At 39.0% G+C, this 21146-nt stretch overlaps 1 protein-coding gene across 7 annotated transcripts in view; it reads left to right on the top strand.

Moving 5' to 3' along the window:
• The window catches only part of UBAP2 (ubiquitin associated protein 2), a 130874-nt gene that overhangs the window by 25858 nt on the left and 83870 nt on the right, over positions 1-21146 (top strand). For 6 of the 7 annotated variants that reach the window (XM_055427297.2, XM_055427296.2, XM_055427299.2 and 3 more), the window contains one exon: positions 11818-11957. The exons of the other annotated variant lie outside the window; for it this stretch is intronic. In XM_055427297.2, the coding sequence (XP_055283272.2) occupies positions 11859-11957 (99 nt within the window). In that variant the 5' untranslated portion in view covers positions 11818-11858. The remainder of the gene's footprint in view (positions 1-11817; positions 11958-21146) is intronic. 7 annotated transcript variants of the gene reach the window in all.

Raw genomic sequence — 21146 nt, 5'->3', positions numbered from 1 at the left:
GATCCTGTATGCCACATGGTGAGGCCAAAAAAAAAGTTATTAATCTTTGTAATTTTAACACCTTTTGATTCTTAAGAAGTGAAGAAAGCTGATCGCCGAAGAATTGATGCTTTTGAACTGTGGTGTTGGAGAAGATTCTTGAGAGTCCCTTGTACTGCAAGGAGATCCAACCAGTCCATTCTAAAGGAGATCAATCCTGGGTGTTCATTGGAAGGACTGATGCTAAAGTTGAAACTGCAATTACTTTGGCCACCTCATGCGACGAGTTGACTCACTGGAAAAGACTCTGATGCTGGGAAAGGTTGGGGGCGGGAGGAGAAGGGGACAACAGAATGAGATGGTTGGATGGCATCACCGACTCGATGGACATGAGTTTGAGTGAACTCCTGGAGTTGGTGATGGACAGGGAGGCCTGGCGTGCTCTGATTCATGGGGTCGCAGAGAGTCGGACACGACTGAGCGACTGAACTGACTGACTGACTCTTAAGAAAATAATTACTGTCATGAGATAAAACTTCCTTTCATGGGGTTAAAAAAAATTAGCCTTATTTTCTTCTGAAATCAATAGTTTTGCTTTTTGTGTGTTCTTAGAGTACCTGTAAAGTAACTTTTATAATGTATGGTTTAGGAAAAGACATTTTTAAAATTATACTCAACCAGTTCTTTCAGCCTCTTTGAAAGTCCATCTTTTCCTGACCACATGCATCTTGTTGGAAATCATATTTCTGGGCTTTCTCTGCTGACCCATTGCATGGATTGTCTATCCCTGTACCAGTTGTGTACCGTGGTAAATACTGTAGCTTATAATCCTTGATACCCAGATGATCAGTCTTGTGCCTTGTTGTTTTAAGAAGCATCTTAGCTGTTGACTATTTGTTCATTGTGTTTTTTTAGAATCACCTAGTCAGGTTTGAGAACAAAACCCTTGTTAGACTTTTGGTGGGAATTCAGTTGAATCTAGTTGAGGAAGAATGATCACTTTTACTGAGTGAACCTTTTAAAATAGGAGTTAGAGCACTTTTTTTCAAGGATCAGATAGTAAATATTTTCTGCTTTGCCTGTGTTATAACTTACCTATTCAGTACTGCCATTGTAGTGCAAAAGCAGCCATAGACAACTTACGTAGAACTTTTTTTTGCTAGCTGGTATTTAGGTGTAATTTTTGTACATTTATTTTTATTTTGTATCTAAAATTTTGCTGAACTTACTAATTATAATAATGTAGCTGAAGATTCTTTACATTTTTTATTAAAGTATAGTTGGTTTACAGTGTTTCAGGTGTTTACACTTTTCTTTGGGAACTGTGGGTTTTTTTTTATTTTTTAAATTTATTTTTGGCTGTGCTGGGTCATCATTGCTGCACTTGGGTTTTCTCTAGTTGTGGTGAGTGGGGGCTACTTTCTAGTTGCTCTGCACAGGTTTCTCTCTTGTTGTGGAACAAGGGCTCTCAGGTGAGTGTACTCAATAGTTGTGGCTCACGGGCTCCAGAGCACCGGACTCAGTAGTTGTGGCACATAGGCCTAGTTGCTGCATGGCACGTGGTGTGAAACTGGACGAGTGATTGAACTCGTGTTCCCTATTGAATCTCCGGGGAAGTTCTTGACCAAAAGAATACTAAGGAAGTTGTTTCCAACTGGATATTCTTGTTTTACTGCCACCTTTTTGTAGAAATGCTTTGTCATTAAAATGGATTCTTAAAAACTTTTAACATGTTCCCTAAGCATGAAATAATATGACCATTCTACATTATTTTGTCATATATATTGCCACTCTCCATTTTCAGCTTTTTATTTAATTTGATAAAGCTTTTTATGTGTAGTTATTGGAATTGGATTTGTTTTGCTGTTTTCTCTCTTTTTAATCTTTATTTACTTATTTGCCTGGGATGGGTCTTATGTGGTACGTGGGATCTTTCGTTGTGGTGCACAGACTCTAATTGCAGTGCAAGGGCTTAGTTGCCCTGCAGCAAATGGAATCTTCCCAGACCAGGGATCAAACTGTGGCAGCAGAGAGAGAACTCCTGCTTTTTATTTTATTTTGTTTTTTGTTGGAGGCTAATTATTTTACAATATTATATTGGTTGGTTTTGCCATACATTGACATGAATCCACCCCGGGTGTACATGAGTTCCCCTTCCCGAACCTCCCTCCCACCTCACTCCTCCCCTTATCCTCCCTCTGGGTCATCCCCGCACACCAGCCTCGAGAATCCTATAACATGCATCTACCCTGAACTGGCGATTCATTTCACATATGATAATATACATGTTTCAGTGCCATTCTCCCAAATCATCCCACCCTCACCCTCTCCCACAGAGTCCCAAAGACTGTTCTATACATCTGTGTCTCTTTTGCTGTCTCGTATATAGGGTTATCATTTGCATCTTTCTAAATTCCATATATATGCGTCAGTCAGTTCAGTTCAGTCGCTCAGTCGTGTCCGACTCTCCATGACCCCATGAATCACAGCATGCCAGGCCTCCCTGTCCATCACCAACTCCCGGAGTTCACTCAAACCCATGTCCACAGAGTCGGTGATGCCATCCAGCCATCTCATTCTCTGTCGTCCCCTTCTCCTCCCGCCCCCAACCTTTCCCAGCATCAGAGTCTTTTCCAGTGAGTCAACTCGCCGCATGAGGTGGCCAAAGTATTGCAGTTTCAGCTTTAGCATCAGTCCCTCCAATGAACATCCAGGATTGATCTCCTTTAGAATGGACTGGTTGTATCTCCTTGCAGTATAAGGGACTCTCAAGAGTCTTCTCCAGCACCACAGTTCAAAAGCATCAATTCTTCGGCGATCAGCTTTCTTCACAGTCCAACTCTCACATCCATACATGACCACGGGAAAAACCATAGCCTTGACTAGACGGACCTTGGTTGGCAAAGTAATGTCTCTGCTTTTTAGTATACTATCAAGGTTGGTCATAACTTTCCTTCCAAGGAGCAAGCGTCTTTTAATTTCATGGCTGCAATCAGCTGTAATTGGTGTTTTTCTTTCTGGCTTACTTCACTCTGTATAATAGGCTCTAGTTTCATCCACCTCATTAGAACTGATTCAAATGCATTCTTTTTAATGGCTGAGTAATACTCCATTGTGTATATGTACCAAAGCTTTCTTATCCATTCGTCTGCAGATGGACATCTAGGTTGCTTCCATGTCCTGGCTATTATAAACAGTGCTGCGATGAACATTGGAGTACATGTGTCTCTTTCAATTTTGGTTTCCTCGGTGTGTATGCCCAGGAGTGCGATCGCTCGATCATATGGCAATTCTATTTCCAGTTTTTTGAGGAATCTCCACACTGTTCTCCATAGTGGCTGTACTAGTTTGCATTCCCACCAACGGTGTAAGAGGGTTCCCTTCTCTCCACACCCTCTCCAGCATTTATTGCATGTAGACTTTTGGATAGCAGCCATTCTGACTGGTGTGAAATGGTATCTCATTGTGGTTTTGATTTGCATTTCTCTGATTATGAGGGATGTTGAGCATTTTTTCATGTGTTTTTTAGCCATCTTTATGTCTTCTTTGGAGAAATGTCTGTTCTTTGGCCCGTTTTTTGATTGGGTCATTTATTTTTCTGGAATTGAGCTGCAGAAGCTGCTTGTATATTTTGGAGATTAATCCTTTATCAGTTGCTTCATTTGCTATTATTTTCTCCCATTCTGAAGGCTGTCTTTTCACCTTGCTTATAGTTTCCTTTGCTGTGCAGAAGCTTTTGATTTTAATTAGGCCCCATTTGTTTAATTTTCCTTTTATTTCCAATATTCTGGGAGGTGGGTCTTGGGAGGATACTGCTGTGATTTATGTCGGAGAGTGTTTTGTCTATGTTCTCCTCTAGGAGTTTTATAGAATCTGGTGTTACATTTAGCTCTCTAATCCATTTTGAGTTTATTTTGGTGTATGGTGTTAGGAAGTGTTCTAGTTTCATTCTTTTACAAATGGCTGACCAGTTTTCCCAGCACCACTTGTTAAAGTGACTGTCTTTTCTCCATTTTATATTCTTGCCTCCCTTGTCAAAGGTAAGGTGTCCATAGGTGCGTGGATTTATCTCTGGGCTTTCTATTTTGTTCCATTGATCTATATTTCTGTCTTTATGCCAGTACCATACTGTCTTGAAGACTGTGGCTTTGTAGTAGAGCGTGAAGTCCGGCAGGTTAATTCCCCCAGTTCCATTCTTCTTCCTCATGATTGCTTTGGCTATTCGAGGTTTTTTGTATTTCCATACAAATTGTGAGATTATGTGGACCCTTCATCATCCTCCTCCTCATCACTGTCCAAAGAGTGTTTGCCTTTGAAGCAACTCCCGGGACCCCCTACCCCAGCTACAGGGTCCACCAGCTTTTTCTTGGGGACACTGATTTCATCCTCATCATCATCTCACACGCCTTGGAAGGTCACTTTCCTCTTTGGCATGACTGGACAGAAGGGCTTTTCAAAACTAAGGATCCAGGAAAAGTGGGGGAAGAAAGGGAGAGAGGTTTTCACCAGGGCTACATCCGGGCCACCTGCCCACCACCACCCGGAAGAGAACTGCGAAACTCTGGCTTTTTAAAAAGAGGACCTTGAGAAGGCTGATAATGAGTTTCTAGGCTTCCCTGAGCGGACGGATATGATTCAGTCTAAACGAGATAGGTTGGATCAGGAGATAAGTTGGATCAGTTAGGGCATTGTATTCTTCTGCTTGGACATCTCATTCATTGAATCATCTTTTAAGTGGCAGACATTGTTAAATCTCAGTTTAAATTTTCAATCTAGTAGGCTCAACATTAAAAATTTAATATCAAGTACAGTATTATTATTTGGTACTTCTCCAGGGAGTATTTTATTTTTGTTTTTTAAAATTGAAGACTAGTTGATTTAAAATCCTGTGTTTGTTTCAGGTGTACGGCACAGTGATTCAGTTATATATAAATTTTTCCTGATGATATTCCATTACAGGTTACTATAAGATATTGAATATAGTTCCCTGTGCTGTACAGTAAATCCTTGTTGCTTAGCTATTTTAATTACAGTGATGAGTATCTGTTAATTCCAGATTCCTAGTTTATCTTCCCCCAGCTTCCCACTTGGTAACTAAGTTTCTGTGTCTGTGTGTCTGTTTTTGTTTTGTAAAGAAGTTCATTTTTGTTTTCTTTTTTTTAGATTCTACATATAGGTGATGTTGTCTTTGTCTTTCGCCTACTTCACTCAGTATGATCTCTGTTACTACAGGTGGCAATATTTCATTCTTTTTCATGGCTGAGTAATGTTCCATTGAAGCACATAATTTTCTATGTGCTGCATTTAGGCCAGTTGAGTCAAGCAGATTTTTGTAAGCCATAGATGATTAGTCTGTTTCCAGTTCATGCTCCTTAAGTGTGGTTCAGAGGGGAAGATGCGTGTGTTTTCCAGTTAATTACATTCACCTGAAACAGCAGACTTTTAAAAAAATTTTAATTTTAGTATAGAATGTTTATTTTTGGCCATGTTGGGTCTTCATTGCTATGCTTGAGCTTTCTCTAGTTGTGGCAAGCAGGGTCTACTCTCCGGTTGCAGAGCATGGGCTTCTCGTTGCGGTGGCTTTTCTTGTAGATCATGAGCTCTAGGAGCTTGGGCTTCAGTAGTTGAGGCTTGGCAGGCGCAATTGGTTTTTGCGCTTAGTTGCCTTAAAGCACGGAGAAGGCAATGGCAAGCCACTCCAGTACTCTTGCCTAGAAAATCACATGGACAGAGGAGCTTGGTGGGCTGCAGTCCATGGGGTCACTACTAGTCGGACATGACTGAGAGACTTCACTTTCACTTTTCACTTTCACACATTGGAGAAGGAAATGGCAACCCACCCCAGTGTTCTTGCCTGGAGAATCCCAGGGACGGGGGAGCCTGGTGGGCTGCCGTCTATGGGGTCGCACAGAGTCGGACATGACTGAAGTGACTTAGCAGCAGCAGCCTTAAAGCATGTGGGATCCTCCCGGACCAGGGATCCAACCAACCCTTGGACGATCAGGGAAGTCCTACAGCGGACTATTTTAACACTACAATTAGTTGATTGGGTTTATACCATCTCAGCAGATCTTGAAAACAATAAGTTTCTTCGGAAAGAACATAGGTAGTATGTTGATTAAATACCACGTGTATGTTTATTGAGGGTCAGCATTTTCTCCTAATAGTTTCTTTGGGAACAAGCAGGTACCTTTTGTTCTTAAGGAAGCATGGAGACTGTTAAAACAGTGTGTGAATTATAGGATTTTGTTTAATGACCGAATTAGCAGTGATAGTCTTCATTTTGCCTGGAAGGAATACCCTTAAGCTTTAAATACATTTTAGAGCTCTACTAAATTCTTAGAGCAGGGTTTTTTTTAGCCTGGGCATTCATCAGCATTGAGCAGGTCGAGTGGGTTGTTCCTGGATGGGTTTTGACAGGAGAGGGAGGGGAGATGAGATGTAATTCTCTTGAAATTTCAGGCAGAAATTTCTTTGGATATGCCTTTTTCTAAGGGGAGGGGCCATAGTTTTTATCAGTTTGTCTAAGTGCTTAATGGCCCAAAAGATTGAGTCACCATATTAGAGTGAAACACATGTTTAATGACAGACATGAAAGTGTTATTTTTATCTTTAATGAGGTTGTGAATCTGGTATCTGAGATTGTAATAAACTGGAGAGAGAACATTCTTTATGAAGGGATGTTTTCAAATATGTATTGAAGCTTAAAGTATGTGAGAAAGGCACCAGAATTAGCAGCTCTTCACCTAGTGACATCATGTATGACTTAAATGGACTCTTGTTTAAAATTCAAGTTCTTTTTATTTTGTGGGATGTTTTAGCAAAGGATCTATTCATCTTAACCCACTTCTACTTTAATTACTGAATTGAGTTGTGATCCTGAATTTTTGACATTTTCATGGTAACATGTGGATCATCAGTATCATTTTTTAATTCTTTTTTATGACTTCTTTCTGCTTCCTCTCATATTCAACTTAGTAGCGGTTAAAACCTTTGCCATTTTCTTTTGTTCCTCCATCCCCCACTCATCTAGTATGCATTCTCTGCAGGTGTTTTGTCTCTTTTACTAAAAACGTAAAGATAAAACCAACTCTGTTGACTGTCTCTCCTAGTCTTCGAAAGATTTAGCTGCTGTTGCACCTGCCCTTTTATTCATTCTGTTGGCCTGAGGAGAGGGCACCCTCTTCTTGTCCAAGGGAGTCTTTTTCCTTTATTGCTATTTCAGTTTAATGCCTCTCAGTTATCTCCTCTTTGGCTTATAGATAGGCCTTTTTTATTATGTATTAAATAATTGAGCACACATCCCATGTTAAGCCCTGGAAGAACAAAAGTGACAGGATGGATGTAATCGCTGTCCTCATGGTGCTTACAGTGTATTAGAATTGCTCAGTGTACCTCATCCTTATAAAATTCTACTTTGTTCTGTATCTCCTTCTGGTTACTACTTCTTGCAAGTATGATTAGTTAGTTTGCTGTCCCTCTCCCTCATTCATCTTGACTTTTTCCACTCCAGGGTTCCTAAGCTCTGTTGGCAGTGATCACCAGTGACCTCCTAGTTGCAGAGTTCCAGTGGACCTTCAATTCACGCAGTGATTTTTAAAATTCTTGAAAATATTAAAGGGTTTATTTTGTTATTTTAAATGTTCATGTTGTTTGCTATTTTTTAGCAAATAACCTTGCTATTTTTCTGAGCATATATGACTGTCAGGAAAAGTTAGGGAGATGGTGCTAAGGTGGGCTGCAAATTACGATGTCTCTAGCCACAGGTTTTGTGTGTTGGGAGACTGCAGTGTCTACAGTTGGGTGTTGTGTAGCTTGTTTACATAAATAAGAGTTCTGTCTCCATCCTTGATGTTGGGCTGCTGTTTTGCTAGTATAGGATATGAAGGCAAGAGTTACTCACTGGTTTGATTTGTAGGGTCTGTACCCTAGGAAATAAGCAATTGGGGCTCACTGTGTTGCATCTCATTGGTCTGTAGAACCTTTTCAAGTTTTATTTCTGATTCTTAAAATGGTGATTATGCCAAATTCTATAGAGTGTTGAGGATTACAGTGAGTAAATAAAACATTTAGCTTGTTGTTCAGCATGTAATAAATTTAAATAAGTTGCTGTCACTATAAAAACATTACAGTTGAGCCATATTACCTTTTATGGGGAACAGTAATTGTTTTTTTTCCCCTCACTGTTGTTTATGTTTCTGTGTACCCACCACTGATTATACTTTATCATATATATAAATTCACTTCTTAAGATGGTCAAAAACATTTTCTTGGAGGCATCTTTTTGGTATCCCTCTGTTTTGCTGCTCTGATTAGATTTGATTGCTCTATAGGCCTCCTGTAGTCAAGATGTCATCTTGATAATTTTTCACTGTCATCTGAGGGAGCCACCTCTCCTGTCTCCTGTGTTAGACCTCCTTACTATCCTCCTTATTATCTTAGTTTTTGACAGTCACTGATCTACTTTCTCTAATTTTGTCTTTTTTAAAATGTCATAAAAATGGAATTATAAAGTATGCAGCTTTTTAAATCTGGCTGCTTTCATTTAGTATAATGTATTTGAGATTCATTCATGTTCAACAGTTGGTTCCTTTTTATTGCTAATTAACAGCTGTATGGATATGCTACATATACTCACTCTTTGAAGCATATTTGGCATATTTCCAGTTCGGGGGGACTGTGAATAAAGGTGCTGTGACTTTTCAGATTATTTTTGAGAAAAGTGGCCTGTGGCTATCCTGAACTATAAGGGAGGCTGAGAAATTGAATATTTAGCTTTTCACCCTCTTAGCAAGAGGACTGCGAGAGAAAAAATATGTTGTAAAGGGATTTTGGTAGGTAATTCATGGTGTCAGTTGCAAATGGCCTTTTCTTGGTATGCTGTTTTAGAGGTTTTGTTTGTTCTAGGAGCTTCCTAAATATGAGGTCCACAACCTGTTTCTGTCTTCACATTGATTGGAATCTTTGCTGAGTATAGGATTCTAGATTGGAAATTATGCCCTTAAGGCATTGTTGCACTGTTTTTAAATTGGGGTAAAGTATACAGAATTTACCATTTTAACCATTTTTTAAGTGTACTTTTTGTACACTTTATGTTAAGTACATTCACATGGTATTGTGACCATCCATCTTCAGAACATTTTACATTTCTTCCTCAACGAAAATTCCATACCCTTTAAACAATAACTTCCCATTTCCCCAAGCTCCCAACCTCTGGTAACTATTATTCAACTTTGCCTGTGATTTGGACTACTCCAAGTAACTCATATAAGTAGAGTCTTAGGATTTTTGTCCTTTTCTGGCTGGCTAATTTTGCTTAGCATAATGTCCTCAGGGTTCATTCATGTTTGTTGCATGTGTCAGAAATTCCTCCCTTTTTAAGGCTGAATAATATTCCATTTTATGTTTATACTCCTTGTGTGCTTAACCTTTTCTGTAGACAGAAACCTGGATTGCTTCCACTTCTGAGCTGTTGTTAGCTGTTTTTAGCTGTGAACACGGGTGTACAAACATCTCTTTGAGACCCTGCTTTTAATTTCTTTGGTTTATACCCAGAAGTGGAATTATTGAATGGGATGGTAGTTCTACTTTATAGGAACACGATACTGTTTTCCATAGCGGCTGCACCATTTTATATTCTTACCAGTGGTATTCAGGATTCCAGTTTTTCTGCATCTTCTCTAAAACTTACATTCTATTTAAATTTTTTTTTTTATCATTGTAGCCATGCTATTCAGTGTGAAATGGTGTTTTGTTGTTGTAATTGTGTTTTGATGGCATATTGAATTATGTGCCTGGCATTTAGTTGCTATTGAGTAAGTGTTGAGTAAATAAAGGAAAATTACAGTTGTTTTTGTCTCATTGGAAGATTTGTTATTTATAAGTTGTTTTTGCCTTAAGGTATAGGTTGCTTCTAGACATCACATTTTGAATTAGATTATTGGCAGTAAAGTCTCCACTGGACATAATATTGCCTTTGGGTTCAGCTACCAACTGCAAATGGAAAGAGGCAGCTAAAACTACATATATTAATAGTAGTTAACTATATACACTTGTCCCTTGGGATCTTGCACAGGATTGGTTCTAGGACCTCCCTCATATACCAGAATTTTGTGGATGCTTATCTCCCTTATAGAAATCGCATAATTGGGACTTCTCTGGTGGTCTAGTGGTTGACTGTATGCTTTTACTGCAGAGGACATGGGTTTGATCCCTGGTCAGGGAACTAAGATTCCCCCATGCCAAAAGAAAAAAAAAAGGCAAATAATATTTCTTCAATATAACGTACACGCATCCTGCTGTATACTTTCAGTCATCTCTGGATTACTTGTAATACCTAGTACAATGTAAATGCTATAGTGTGGCAAACTTGAAGTTTTGCTTTTTGGAACTTCCTGAAAAAAATGTTTTTCTAATATTTTATATTTGTGGTTGGTTGACTCTGTGGATGCAGAGGGCCAACTGTATAGTGGTAAACTAATTGCTGGTTAAAATTGAGATATTTTATATTTTTGTTTAGAATTGCTATAATCGCCATTGAGAGTAGTGTTTGCCATGGGTTTGTTGTGTATGGCCTTTACTATGTTGAGGTATGTTCCTTCTGCGTCTACTTTCTAGGGAGTTTTTATCTTAAACAAGTGTTGAATTTTGTAAAAAGCTTTTTCTGAATCTATTGAGATGATCATATTGCTTTTATCTTTCAATTTGTTAATGTGGTGTATCACATTGATTTGTTATGTTGAAGAATCCTTGCATCCTTGGGATAAAGCCCACTTGATCATGATGTATGACCTTTTTAATGTGTTGTATTCTGTTTGCTAGAATTTTGTTGAGGATTTTTGAATCTATGTTCATCAGTGATATTGGCCTGTAATTTTCTTTTTTGTGGCATCTTTGTCTGGGTTTTAGTATCAGAGTGATGGTGGCTTCATAGAATGAGTTTGGGAGTTTTCCTCCTGCAATTTTCTGGAAGAATTTGAGCAGGATAGGTGTTAGCTGTTCTCTAAACTTTTGATAGAATTCGCCTGTGAAGCCATTGGCCCTGGGCTTTTGTTTGTTGGAAGATTTTTGATTAGTTTTGATTTCCATGCTTGTGATTGGTTTATTCATAGTTTTTATTTCTTCCTGGTTCAGTTTTGAAAGATTATACTTTTCTAAGAATTTGTCTAATGAGATGAACCTGGAGCCTATTACGTAGAGTGAAGTAAGTCAGAAAGAAAAACATACATGTATGTTAATGCGTATATATGGAATCTAGAAAGGTGATAGTGGTGCTCCTATTTGCAGGGCAGCAGTGGAGATGCAGACATAGAGAACAGACTTACCGATATAGAGGTGGGGGAGGGGAGGAGAGAAAGGAGAGGATGGGATAAATGGAGAGAGTAGCATGGAAACATATACACTATCATATGTAAAATAGACAGCCAGTAGGAATTTGCTCTATGACTCAGGGAACTCAAACCAGTATTTTATAACAACCTAGAGGTGTGAGATTGGATAGGAGGTGGGAGGGAGTTTCAGGAGGGCACATATGTATACCTGTGGCCGATTCATGTTGATGTATGGGAGAAACCAACACAATACTGTAAATCAGTTATCCCCCAATTAAAAATAATTTTAAAAATTGCTGTAATCGTAAACCATAGACATTTTGACTGCCTTGGTAAAATTGGCTTAAAAGATGCCAGGGGAATCTAAAATCCTTAGTGGGTAGTTTCTTGAGAATTTCCTTTCTAGAGAATCTTTGTTTTATCTCATATTTCTTCCATATCCCTGAATTTTATCCTTGCTGTTTTTTGTAATCTGGAAGTTTTGCTTACCATGTCTGATTTCTTGCAGATTTTCTATTTTGTGCATACGTTATTTTGTATATACTGTATATGATGACTTCGGTGAGCAGTGACCGGTCCAGAGGTGCTCGGGAAAAACCACAGATTTCAGCAACACAGGCAACACAACTACAGAAACAAGTGGTACAGGTAAGTTTTTGTGGGGCTCTTGTTTTCTTTGTTTAAAATTACAGAAATTAAGGGGCATATATGCTTTAATGTCAGAGAAGGCTATGGCAACCCACTCCAGTACTCTTGCCTGGAAAATCACATGGACAGAGGAGCCTGGTTGGCTGCAGTCCATGGGGTTGCTAGGAGTCGGACATGACTGAGCGACTTCACTTTCACTTTTCACTTTCACACATTGGAGAAGGAAATGGCAACCCACTCCAGTGTTCTTGCCTGGAGAATCCCAGGGACGGGGTAGCCTGGTGGGCTGCCGTCTATGGGGTTGCACAGAGTCGGACACGACTGAAGCAACTTAGCAGCAACAGCAGCATGCTTCAATGTTCTCCTTGTAGGAAACCCAGGATTTTGAAACTTGGTTTTAAAAAGATAGTTTAGGGATTTCGCTGGTGGTCCAGTGGTTAAGAATCCACTGCCGAAGCAGGGAACACAGGTTCAATCCCTTGTCTGGGAAGGTTCTACGTGCCATGGAGCAACTAACCCTGTATGCCACAAGTATGCCACACACCTTAGACGCTCCACAGTAAGAGAAGTCACCACAATGAAGAGCCTGCCCACCACAACTAGACAGTAGCCCCCACTTGCCCCAACTAGAGAAAACCTTCACACAACAACCAAGACTGAGTGCAACCAAAAATAAAGTAATTTTTTTAAAAGAAAAAGATATATTGAATTTTTTAAACGATAGTTTATAATAGGAAAGAGGAAGTACAGAAAGTTGTTCCTTAACTATTTAATCCTGAACTTTTTCCTGCTACTTATTAGCACCTAGGCCATCTCCTTTTTGTTATTAATCTAGGTGTGTCCCTGGAATGTAATATGAAAATCTCAGCTATATGGAAAACAATACTCTGAAGTAGAGAGAAATCTGAATTACAAGAGATTTTTAAAATGCTGTCTTTTCTGGGACTTCCTGGGTGGTTTAGGAGTTGGAACTCCATGCTTCCACTGAACAGGCATGAGTATGATACCTGGTTGGGGAGCTGAGATCCCGCATGACGTGCAGTGTGGCAAAAAAAAAAAAAAAAAAGTGAGTTGTTGGGAATGGAAACTGTCTCCATCTCCCACCCAAATAAAATTTTTGGAAAGCTGCCCATTGAGCTTTAAGGATTTCTAGACCTTTAGATTTCTGATTTCCAGAGAATCAAAGTCTACAGAATGGAGGAAGGAGGACCGCCAAGTATTGTCTCTGCTAGTTTTTCCATTGGCCCTTTATGGGTGGCTCATTTTATACAAGAAAAAAGCTGCCCACTGAACTTTGAGAAGGATTCCTAGACACTTAGATTTCTGACTTTCCTTATTAAAAAAAACGTTGCCATTTCCTTCTCCAGGGGATCTTCCTGACCCAGGAATCGAACCTGAGTCTCCCGCATGGCAGGCAGACACTTTACTATCCGAACCACCAGGGAAGCCCTTGTTTTTTTTAAAAAAAACAAGGATCTTATTTTCTGTAGTCACAAAACTGATCAAAAATCAGAAAATCAGCTCATCTAATGTAAGGTTGGGGGCGGGAGGAGAAGGGGACAACAGAGAATGAGATGGCTGGATGGCATCACCGACTCTGTGGACATGAGTTTGAGTGAACTCCGGGAGTTGGTGATGGACAGGGAGGCCTGGCGTGCTGTGATTCATGGGGTCGCGGAGAGTCGGACACGACTGAGCGACTGAACTGAACTGAATGTAACCTGTACATTGTATTCATATTTCCCCAGTTGTCCCAGTAATGTCCTTTTTAGCTAATTAAGTCCTTGATCATACATTATATTTAGGTGTCAGTTCTCTTTAGTTTTTCTTTTTTGAAATATCATTTATTTATTTGGCTGCTGTGGGTCTTAGTTGTGGCACGTGAGATCTAGTTCCCCGACCAGGGCATAGGCCCAGCTGCCTGCATTGGGAGCACGTAGTCTTAGCCACTGGACCACCAGGGAAGTCCCTCTTTAGTCTCTTTTAATGTAGAACTTCCTCTGTTTCATGACACTGATGTATTTGAAGAATATATGCCATTTATTTTATAGAATGTCTCCCAGTTTTAGTTTGTCTGATATATTTTCATGATTAGAGGGAGTTTATGCATTTTTGGTAGAAGTACCACAGAAATGATGATCTGTACTTAATGTATCATATATGATATTTAGAACATAGGTTTGTCTTATAAACTGGTAATTTTGTCACTTGATTATCTAGTATCATGTGAGGAGATAGAAAAATACTCTAGTTTTAAAAAACATAAAATGGAGTGTGAATAGGCTTATTTGGGAATAGTAGAGAATTGCAATTCAGAATAAGCAAGCCATTGCAGAAACCATAGGCAAGTCTCAGAAACAGAGGAACCTTATTTTATAGAGAAAAATGAGGAAGTTGGGAGGGGTTGTTTTGAACAGAAGTCCATTAGAGAAAAGTGAGGTACAGGGTAATAAGGGTTTCTCATTAACTGAGTTGCTGAAATAGTTGATTTCTTGTAGGGATGCAATGTACATCTTTTCCCATTGGGGCCTACCTGCAATGTTAGTTTTTCCTGTAATTGACCTCTAGTGGTACTGCCTGAGAGTTTCCCCTTCTGGTCTCCTGATTCCATTTTAGTGAATTTTCCCTTTATTAATTTCACAATATTTACTTGGAATGCTTGGAAGGAATTAGAAATTATTTAAGTTCTATTCAGGAAGTGGTAGCTTTTACTGTATATTCTACATGTTATGAAATGATTATAATAATATTTGAAATTTTAATGAAAAAGGCCTGGTTACTGAAAGAACCCAGTATTTTGCTTATAACTCCCAGCTATTAAAACATTTAAGTAAAAAGAATAGTTCTTAATTGTTGTTCAGTCGCTAAGTCATACCCGACTGTTTACGACCCCATGGACTGCAGTACACAGGCTTCCTTGTCCCTCACTATCTCCCAGAGTTTGCTCAAGTTCATGTCCATTGAATTGGTGATGCCATCCAACCTTCTCATCCTCTGTTGCCCTCTTCTTCTTTTGCCTTCAATCTTTCCCAGTATCAGTGTCTTTTCCAGTTAATCAGCTGTTTGCATTCAGTGCCCAAAGTATTGGAGCTTCAGCTTTAGCATCAGTCCTTCCAATGAATATTCAGGGTTGATTTCCTTTAGGATTGACTGGTTTTATCTTGCTGTCCAAGGGGTTCTCAAGAGTCTTCTCCAGCACCACAGTTTGAAACTGTTAATTCTTTGGTTCTCAGCCTTCTTTATGGTCCGACTCTCACATCTGTACATGACTACTGGAAAGACCATAGCTTTGAATATACAGACCTTTGTTGGCAAAGCGGTATCTTTGCTTTACGTTGTCTAGGTTAGTCATAGCTTTCCTTCCAAGAAGCAAACATCTTCTAAGTAATTAATTATAACTAACAATACTTATCTTTAGGTGGTGGGCATAAGGGTGATTTATAAAACAAAATCTGACTTCATTGTATTTTCCAAATCTACTCGGTGGCAGATCCAACCCAAAACTTTTGGCTGCACTAGAAAAACTATGAACACATTGTTCATTGTGAAAGTAGCTTTAGCTCATTATGAGCCAAGTGAATGGAAGAGAGATCCAGAGGAAGAGAGTTAGTAATGCTGTTTTTCTTGGCAAGACTTTTAGTTTTCCACTTAACAGTTGTATGGTGGATGTCACTAATGTTTGTTGTAGTGGAGGGTGTGTAACCTTGTTAAGTTACTCCTTGATTCTGCTTTTTTCCTCTGATTTCAGAAGCTGAACAGATCTCTTGACACATTCTAGAGCTCAGCCTGGCAACTTTCCTATCATACTCATAATTTGGTGCTTTGGTTATTGAATATTTAAAGTAATTTTCTCTTGACTAGGGTAGTCAACAAAGGAAAAGAATATTTAAGGTTCTGATTTAAAATGCTTTATATTTCATCAATATGCTAATATTGCGATACTGTACTCCTATTAAGTGCATCAGCTGTGTTGTGTCTAGATGGTCTATAATCTCTTAGGAATAAAATGATATCACTGAAGAGAAATACAAAGAATATTTCAGTCATAGTATTTAACCTGAAAAAGCTGAGTTTGAATAAATTAGTGATTAGTATTTACCTTACATATGGTACTGAAGAATGATTTTATGGTTAGAAATGTGTGGATGCAAAAATATCAAAATGAAAATAAGGAAATATATAGAAGCCCTTGACTATTGCCTGCAGCAGAATGCTGTTGGCAGTAACTTTTCTGCTTATAGTCTTTCGTGAAAGTTCGTCAACTTGAGTGTTTTTCTTACTAATATTTTATAAGATATTTTAATAGAGTTAGAGGAGTGTTCTTTGTTTCTGTAACTTGTGTATATTTAGGAAGCACAGACAATTCTCTAGCAATTTTTAAGTTTAAATATTGCTGCCCTTAGAGGTATTATTATAGCTATTTCTCTCCCTGCCCTATTACTTTTAATTGATCCCACATCGCTCTTCAGAAAGATATTATAGCCAGAGTCCCTGTCCTTGGTGTATCATATACTCTGTAAAATTGTTATATGCCGTATTTTCTCTGTGAAATGTCTTGAACTAGGCATATTCTGCTAATAAACATACAGTGAGTGAGTTTCTTCAACTGGTCTGTGGTTCACTTTCTTGGATGTTTTCCCCCATTTATTGTGTGTGTGTGTGTGTATTTATTTTTTAATTGAAGTATAGTTGATTTATAACATTGTTAGTTTCAAGTGTACAGCAGAGTGACTCAGTTATATGTATATATTTCAGATTATTTACCATTATAGTTATTAAAAGATACTGAATACAGATCCCTGTGTTATGCAGTAATTCCTTGTACCTTAACTATATTTTGTATCCATTAATCCCATACTCCTATCCCGCCTCCGTGTCCTTTTCGCTTTTTAACTGTCAGTTTTGTTTTCTATGTCTGTGGGTCTTGTTTCTGTTTTGTATATAGATTCATTGGTATTATTTATTAGATTTCATATATAAGTGATCTCAAATAGTACTTGCTTTCTCTGTCTGATTTCATTTATATTTTTAATTTTAGCTCCTGTTTAACATCTGTTTTTCCCCCTTCTTCTCGTTGGTCCTTTATTTTTGGCCTTCTTCCAGGCCTTCTTTTCTGGTGTGCTGAAATCCACCCCCCCACCAATATTTTATTATGAAAATGTTCAAATATAAAGAGAACGTAAAAGACTTGTACAGCGAACACCCACAAGTTCACAACTACCTTTAAAAAATTGTTTATGTATTTATTTGTCAACCCTGGGTCTTCGTTGGTGTTCATGGGCTTTCTCTAGTAGAGAGAGCTGGGAGCTCTAGTTGTGGTGTGCAGGCTTCTCATTGTGGTGGCTTCTCGTTGCAGAGCACAGGCTCTAGGGCATGCAGGCTCCATAGTTGTGGTGCATGGGTTTAGTTGCCTTGCCACATGTGGAATCTTCCCGGACCACGAATCAAACCGGTGTTCCCTGCATTGGCAGGTGGATTCCTAACTACGCACCATCAGGACAGCTCCCTCACAATTAACTTTTTGCTCTATTTGTTTTTATCACATTAGACTAGCTATCCATCATGCTGTCTTATTTTTTTATGCATTTCAAATACATCATATGATTTACCCCTGGACACTCTTGCTTATATGTCATTAACTAGAGCTTAAGATTTGTCTAGGTTTCTCTCTTTTTTTTTTTAGGTGAAATTTACATACAGGTGCATTTAAATGTATCAGATCACTTAAATATATTTTTTTGTATACATTTTGTGTAACCCAGTCTCCTATCAAGATACAGAATATCACCTTCATCTCAGAAAGTTGTGCTCACTTTATTTTCTTGGTCTGCTGCTGCTGCTGCTAAGTCACTTCAGTCGTGTCCGACTCTGTGTGACCCCATAGACGGCAGCCCACCAGGGATTCTCCAGGCAAGAACACTGGAGTGGGTTGCCATTTCCTTCTCCAATGTGTGAAAGTGAAAAGTGAAAGTGAAGTCGCTCAGTCATGTCTGACTCGTAGCGACCCCATGGACTGCAGCCTACCAGGCTCCTCCGTCCATGGGGTTTTCCAGGCAAGAGTACTGGAGTGGCTTGCCATTGCCTTCTCCGAGGAATAACTAAAACCCTTTAAATGGTAAAACTCGTAAGTTCATAATATTTTTAATATTAAGTATTCACTTTTGGAGGATAGGTAATCAAGTAATTATTTTTAAAATGTATCAATATACTCTTCAAATGTGTAAATGGTCATGAAAAACTGTTGCAGATCAGAAGAGACTAAGGAGATATGACAACAAATTGTACCAGGCTCCTCCGTCCATGGGATTTTCTAGGCAAGAGTACTGGAGTGGCTTGCCATTGCCTTCTCCGTTTCTTGGTATAGACACCTGCTTTAGGGTTCTGGTGATTTTATGTACTATTGACTGCTTTCCACTTTGCCCCCCATTCTCATTTCTCTCATTCTGTGTGCCTCTTTTCATTGGATTCTCACAGGTTTTCTGTGACCAATGTAGGCAGAGTTCTCCCAAAACTTGCGTTTGTTGCGGTCACTTTTTTCGGTCTGCAAGTATGAAGTGATAGAAGAAGCATCTCCGTTTATATCCCTTCCTTCTCTTGGCCACACTAGCCTGGACTCTCATGACTGCTTTCTTAGACTGTTCAAATAGCTTCTTCCCTAGTTGGGAGGCAGCATGATTGTTAACAATGGATACCCCACACCTCTGGTTAGGAGGTCTGTGCCAGTAATACCCAGCGTAAAGCATGAGTAAATTACATAGGGGTGCAGTATGGAGTTGAACTGGATTACTACCTCTGAGATCTTCCTAGCCATAAAACAGAAGCTGTACTTTGTGATTTAATAATTTTTATAATAGGAACTTTTGAATCTTACAGGAAGATAATTCTTCATTGATGAACAGTTTCATGATGGTTATTTACCAAATTACTGTTGGCCCTGTACTGTATAATACTTGTACTATGTTTTTCTCAAGTTTGGTCATTTTCCTGAGAGAGAGAGAGATTGAGTGAGTGAGTGTGTTTGTATGTGTGTGTTGGCATTTTTGCCATAAGAATTTAGTTCATGCATATATTCTACTTTCCTCACTTAATTGCTGAAAGACTGTCTGTTTAGACACTCCAGTACAAATGGCCAGAACAAACATCCTTATTTTGTTCTTGATGTTAGGAGGAAACCTTTCAGTTGTCTTTAACCAGTAAGTAGATTGTTAAAGCTGTTGGTTTAAGTTAAGTTGTTATTAAGTTGAGGAAGTTCCCTTCTATTTCTGATTTTTTGGAGTTTGTTTATCCTAAAGGAGTTCAGTTCAGTCGTTCAGTCATGTCTGACTCTTTGCGACCCCATGAACCGCAGCATGCCAGGCCTCCCTGTCCATCACCAACTGCCAGAGCCTATCCAAACTTGGATCCATTGAGTCAGTGATGCCATCCAACCATCTCATCCTCTGTTGTCCCCTTCTTCTCCTGCCCTCAGTCTTTCCCAGCATCAGAGTCTTTTCAAATGAGTCAGCTCTTCGCAGCAGATGGCCAAAGTATTGGAATTTCAGCTTTAACATCAGTCCTTCCAATGAACACCCAGGACTGATCTCCTTTAGGATGGACTTATTGGATGTACTTGCAGTCCAAGGGACTCTCAAGAGTCTTCTCCAACACCACAGTTCAAAAGCATCAATTCTTCAGCACTCAGCTTTCTTTATAGTCCAACTGTCACATCCATACATGACCACTGGGAAAACCATAGCCTTGACTAGACGGACTGTTGTTGGCAAAGTAATGTCTCTGCTTTTTAATGTGCTGTCTAGGTTGGTCATAACTTTCCTTCCAAGGAGTAAGCGTCTTTTAATTTCATGGCTGCAATCACCATCTGCAGTGATCTTTGGAGCCCCCAAAAGTAAAGTCAGCTACTGTTTCCCCATCTATTTGCCATGAAGTAATGGGACCTGTTGCGATGATCTTAGTTTTCTGAATGTTGAGCTTCAAGCCTGACGGGGTACTGGATCTTATTAAATTCTTTTTCTGTGTCTACTGAAATAATTGTGTTTTGTCTGTTATTCTATTAATATGATGTATTATGTTAAGATGTTAAACAACCTTGCATTCTTGAGATAAACTTAACCTGGTCACAGTATATATTCCTTTTTGTGTGTTGCTGGTATGCTAGTGTTTGCTAGGATTTTGTGGGGGGATATTTTTCTGTAGTTGTCTTTTCTTGTGATGGCTTTGCTTTTGGTATCAGGATAATACTTGCCTTATAGAATAAATTAGGATGGTTCCCTTCTCTATGTTTTGTAAAAGTTTGTGAAAAATTGGTGATTGGTGTTCTTTCATTGTTTGGTAGGATTTACCAGTGAAGTCATCTGGGCCTGAGTTTCTCTGTGGGAGCTTCTTTTTGACTAATTCAATCACTGTTACAGATTTTCAGTCTTTCTTGAGGCAGTTTCAGGAGTTTGTATCTTTTTTAGGAATTTGCCTTTTAGACAGAATTGTTGACTTCTGTTTAGGTTATTCAGCTAGATGGCATAAACTTGTACATGGTTATTTTCTTACAATCTTTTTAATTTCTCTTAAGTTTGTAGTGATGTTTCTCATTTCATTCCTAGTTTTAATAACTTGAGACTTCTGTCTTTTTCTTGGTTGTTCTAGCTAAAAGGTTTATAATTTTAAGATTTGAAAAAAAAAGTTGGAAAATGAGAGGTCTCTACAACATTACGGAGAAGGCAATGGCAAGCCACTCCAGTACTCTTGCCTAGAAAATCCCATGGATGGAGAAGCCTGGTAGGCTGCAGTTCGTGGGGTCACTAAGGGTTGGACATGACTGAGCGAATTCACTTTCACTTTTCACTTTCACACATTGGAAAAGGAAATGGCAACCCACTCCAGTGTTCTTGCCTGGAGAATCCCAGGGACGGGGGAGCCTGGTGGGCTTCCGTCTATGGGGTCACACAGAGTCAGACACGACTGAAGTGACTTAGCAGCAGCAGCAGCAGCAGCTACAACATTAACCCAGCTTCCCTTAATCCTAGCATTTTATATTAAATATTGGCAAAGGTTTTTCAGAAAGGGCCAGATGACAAATACTTTTCTGGTCTGCAGGCTAAACACAGTCTCTGTTGAATGTTCTTTCTTACTTTGTTTTTGTTGTGTTACAACATTTTAAAAATGCTAAAAACCTTTCTTAGCTGGCACATCATGCAA

Source organism: Moschus berezovskii, chromosome 7, assembly GCF_049115385.1.
Source record: "Moschus berezovskii isolate FMDL1 chromosome 7, NW_MosBer_1.0, whole genome shotgun sequence".
NCBI lineage: Eukaryota > Metazoa > Chordata > Mammalia > Artiodactyla > Moschidae > Moschus > Moschus berezovskii.
This window is presented reverse-complemented; position numbering and strand designations above follow the sequence as displayed.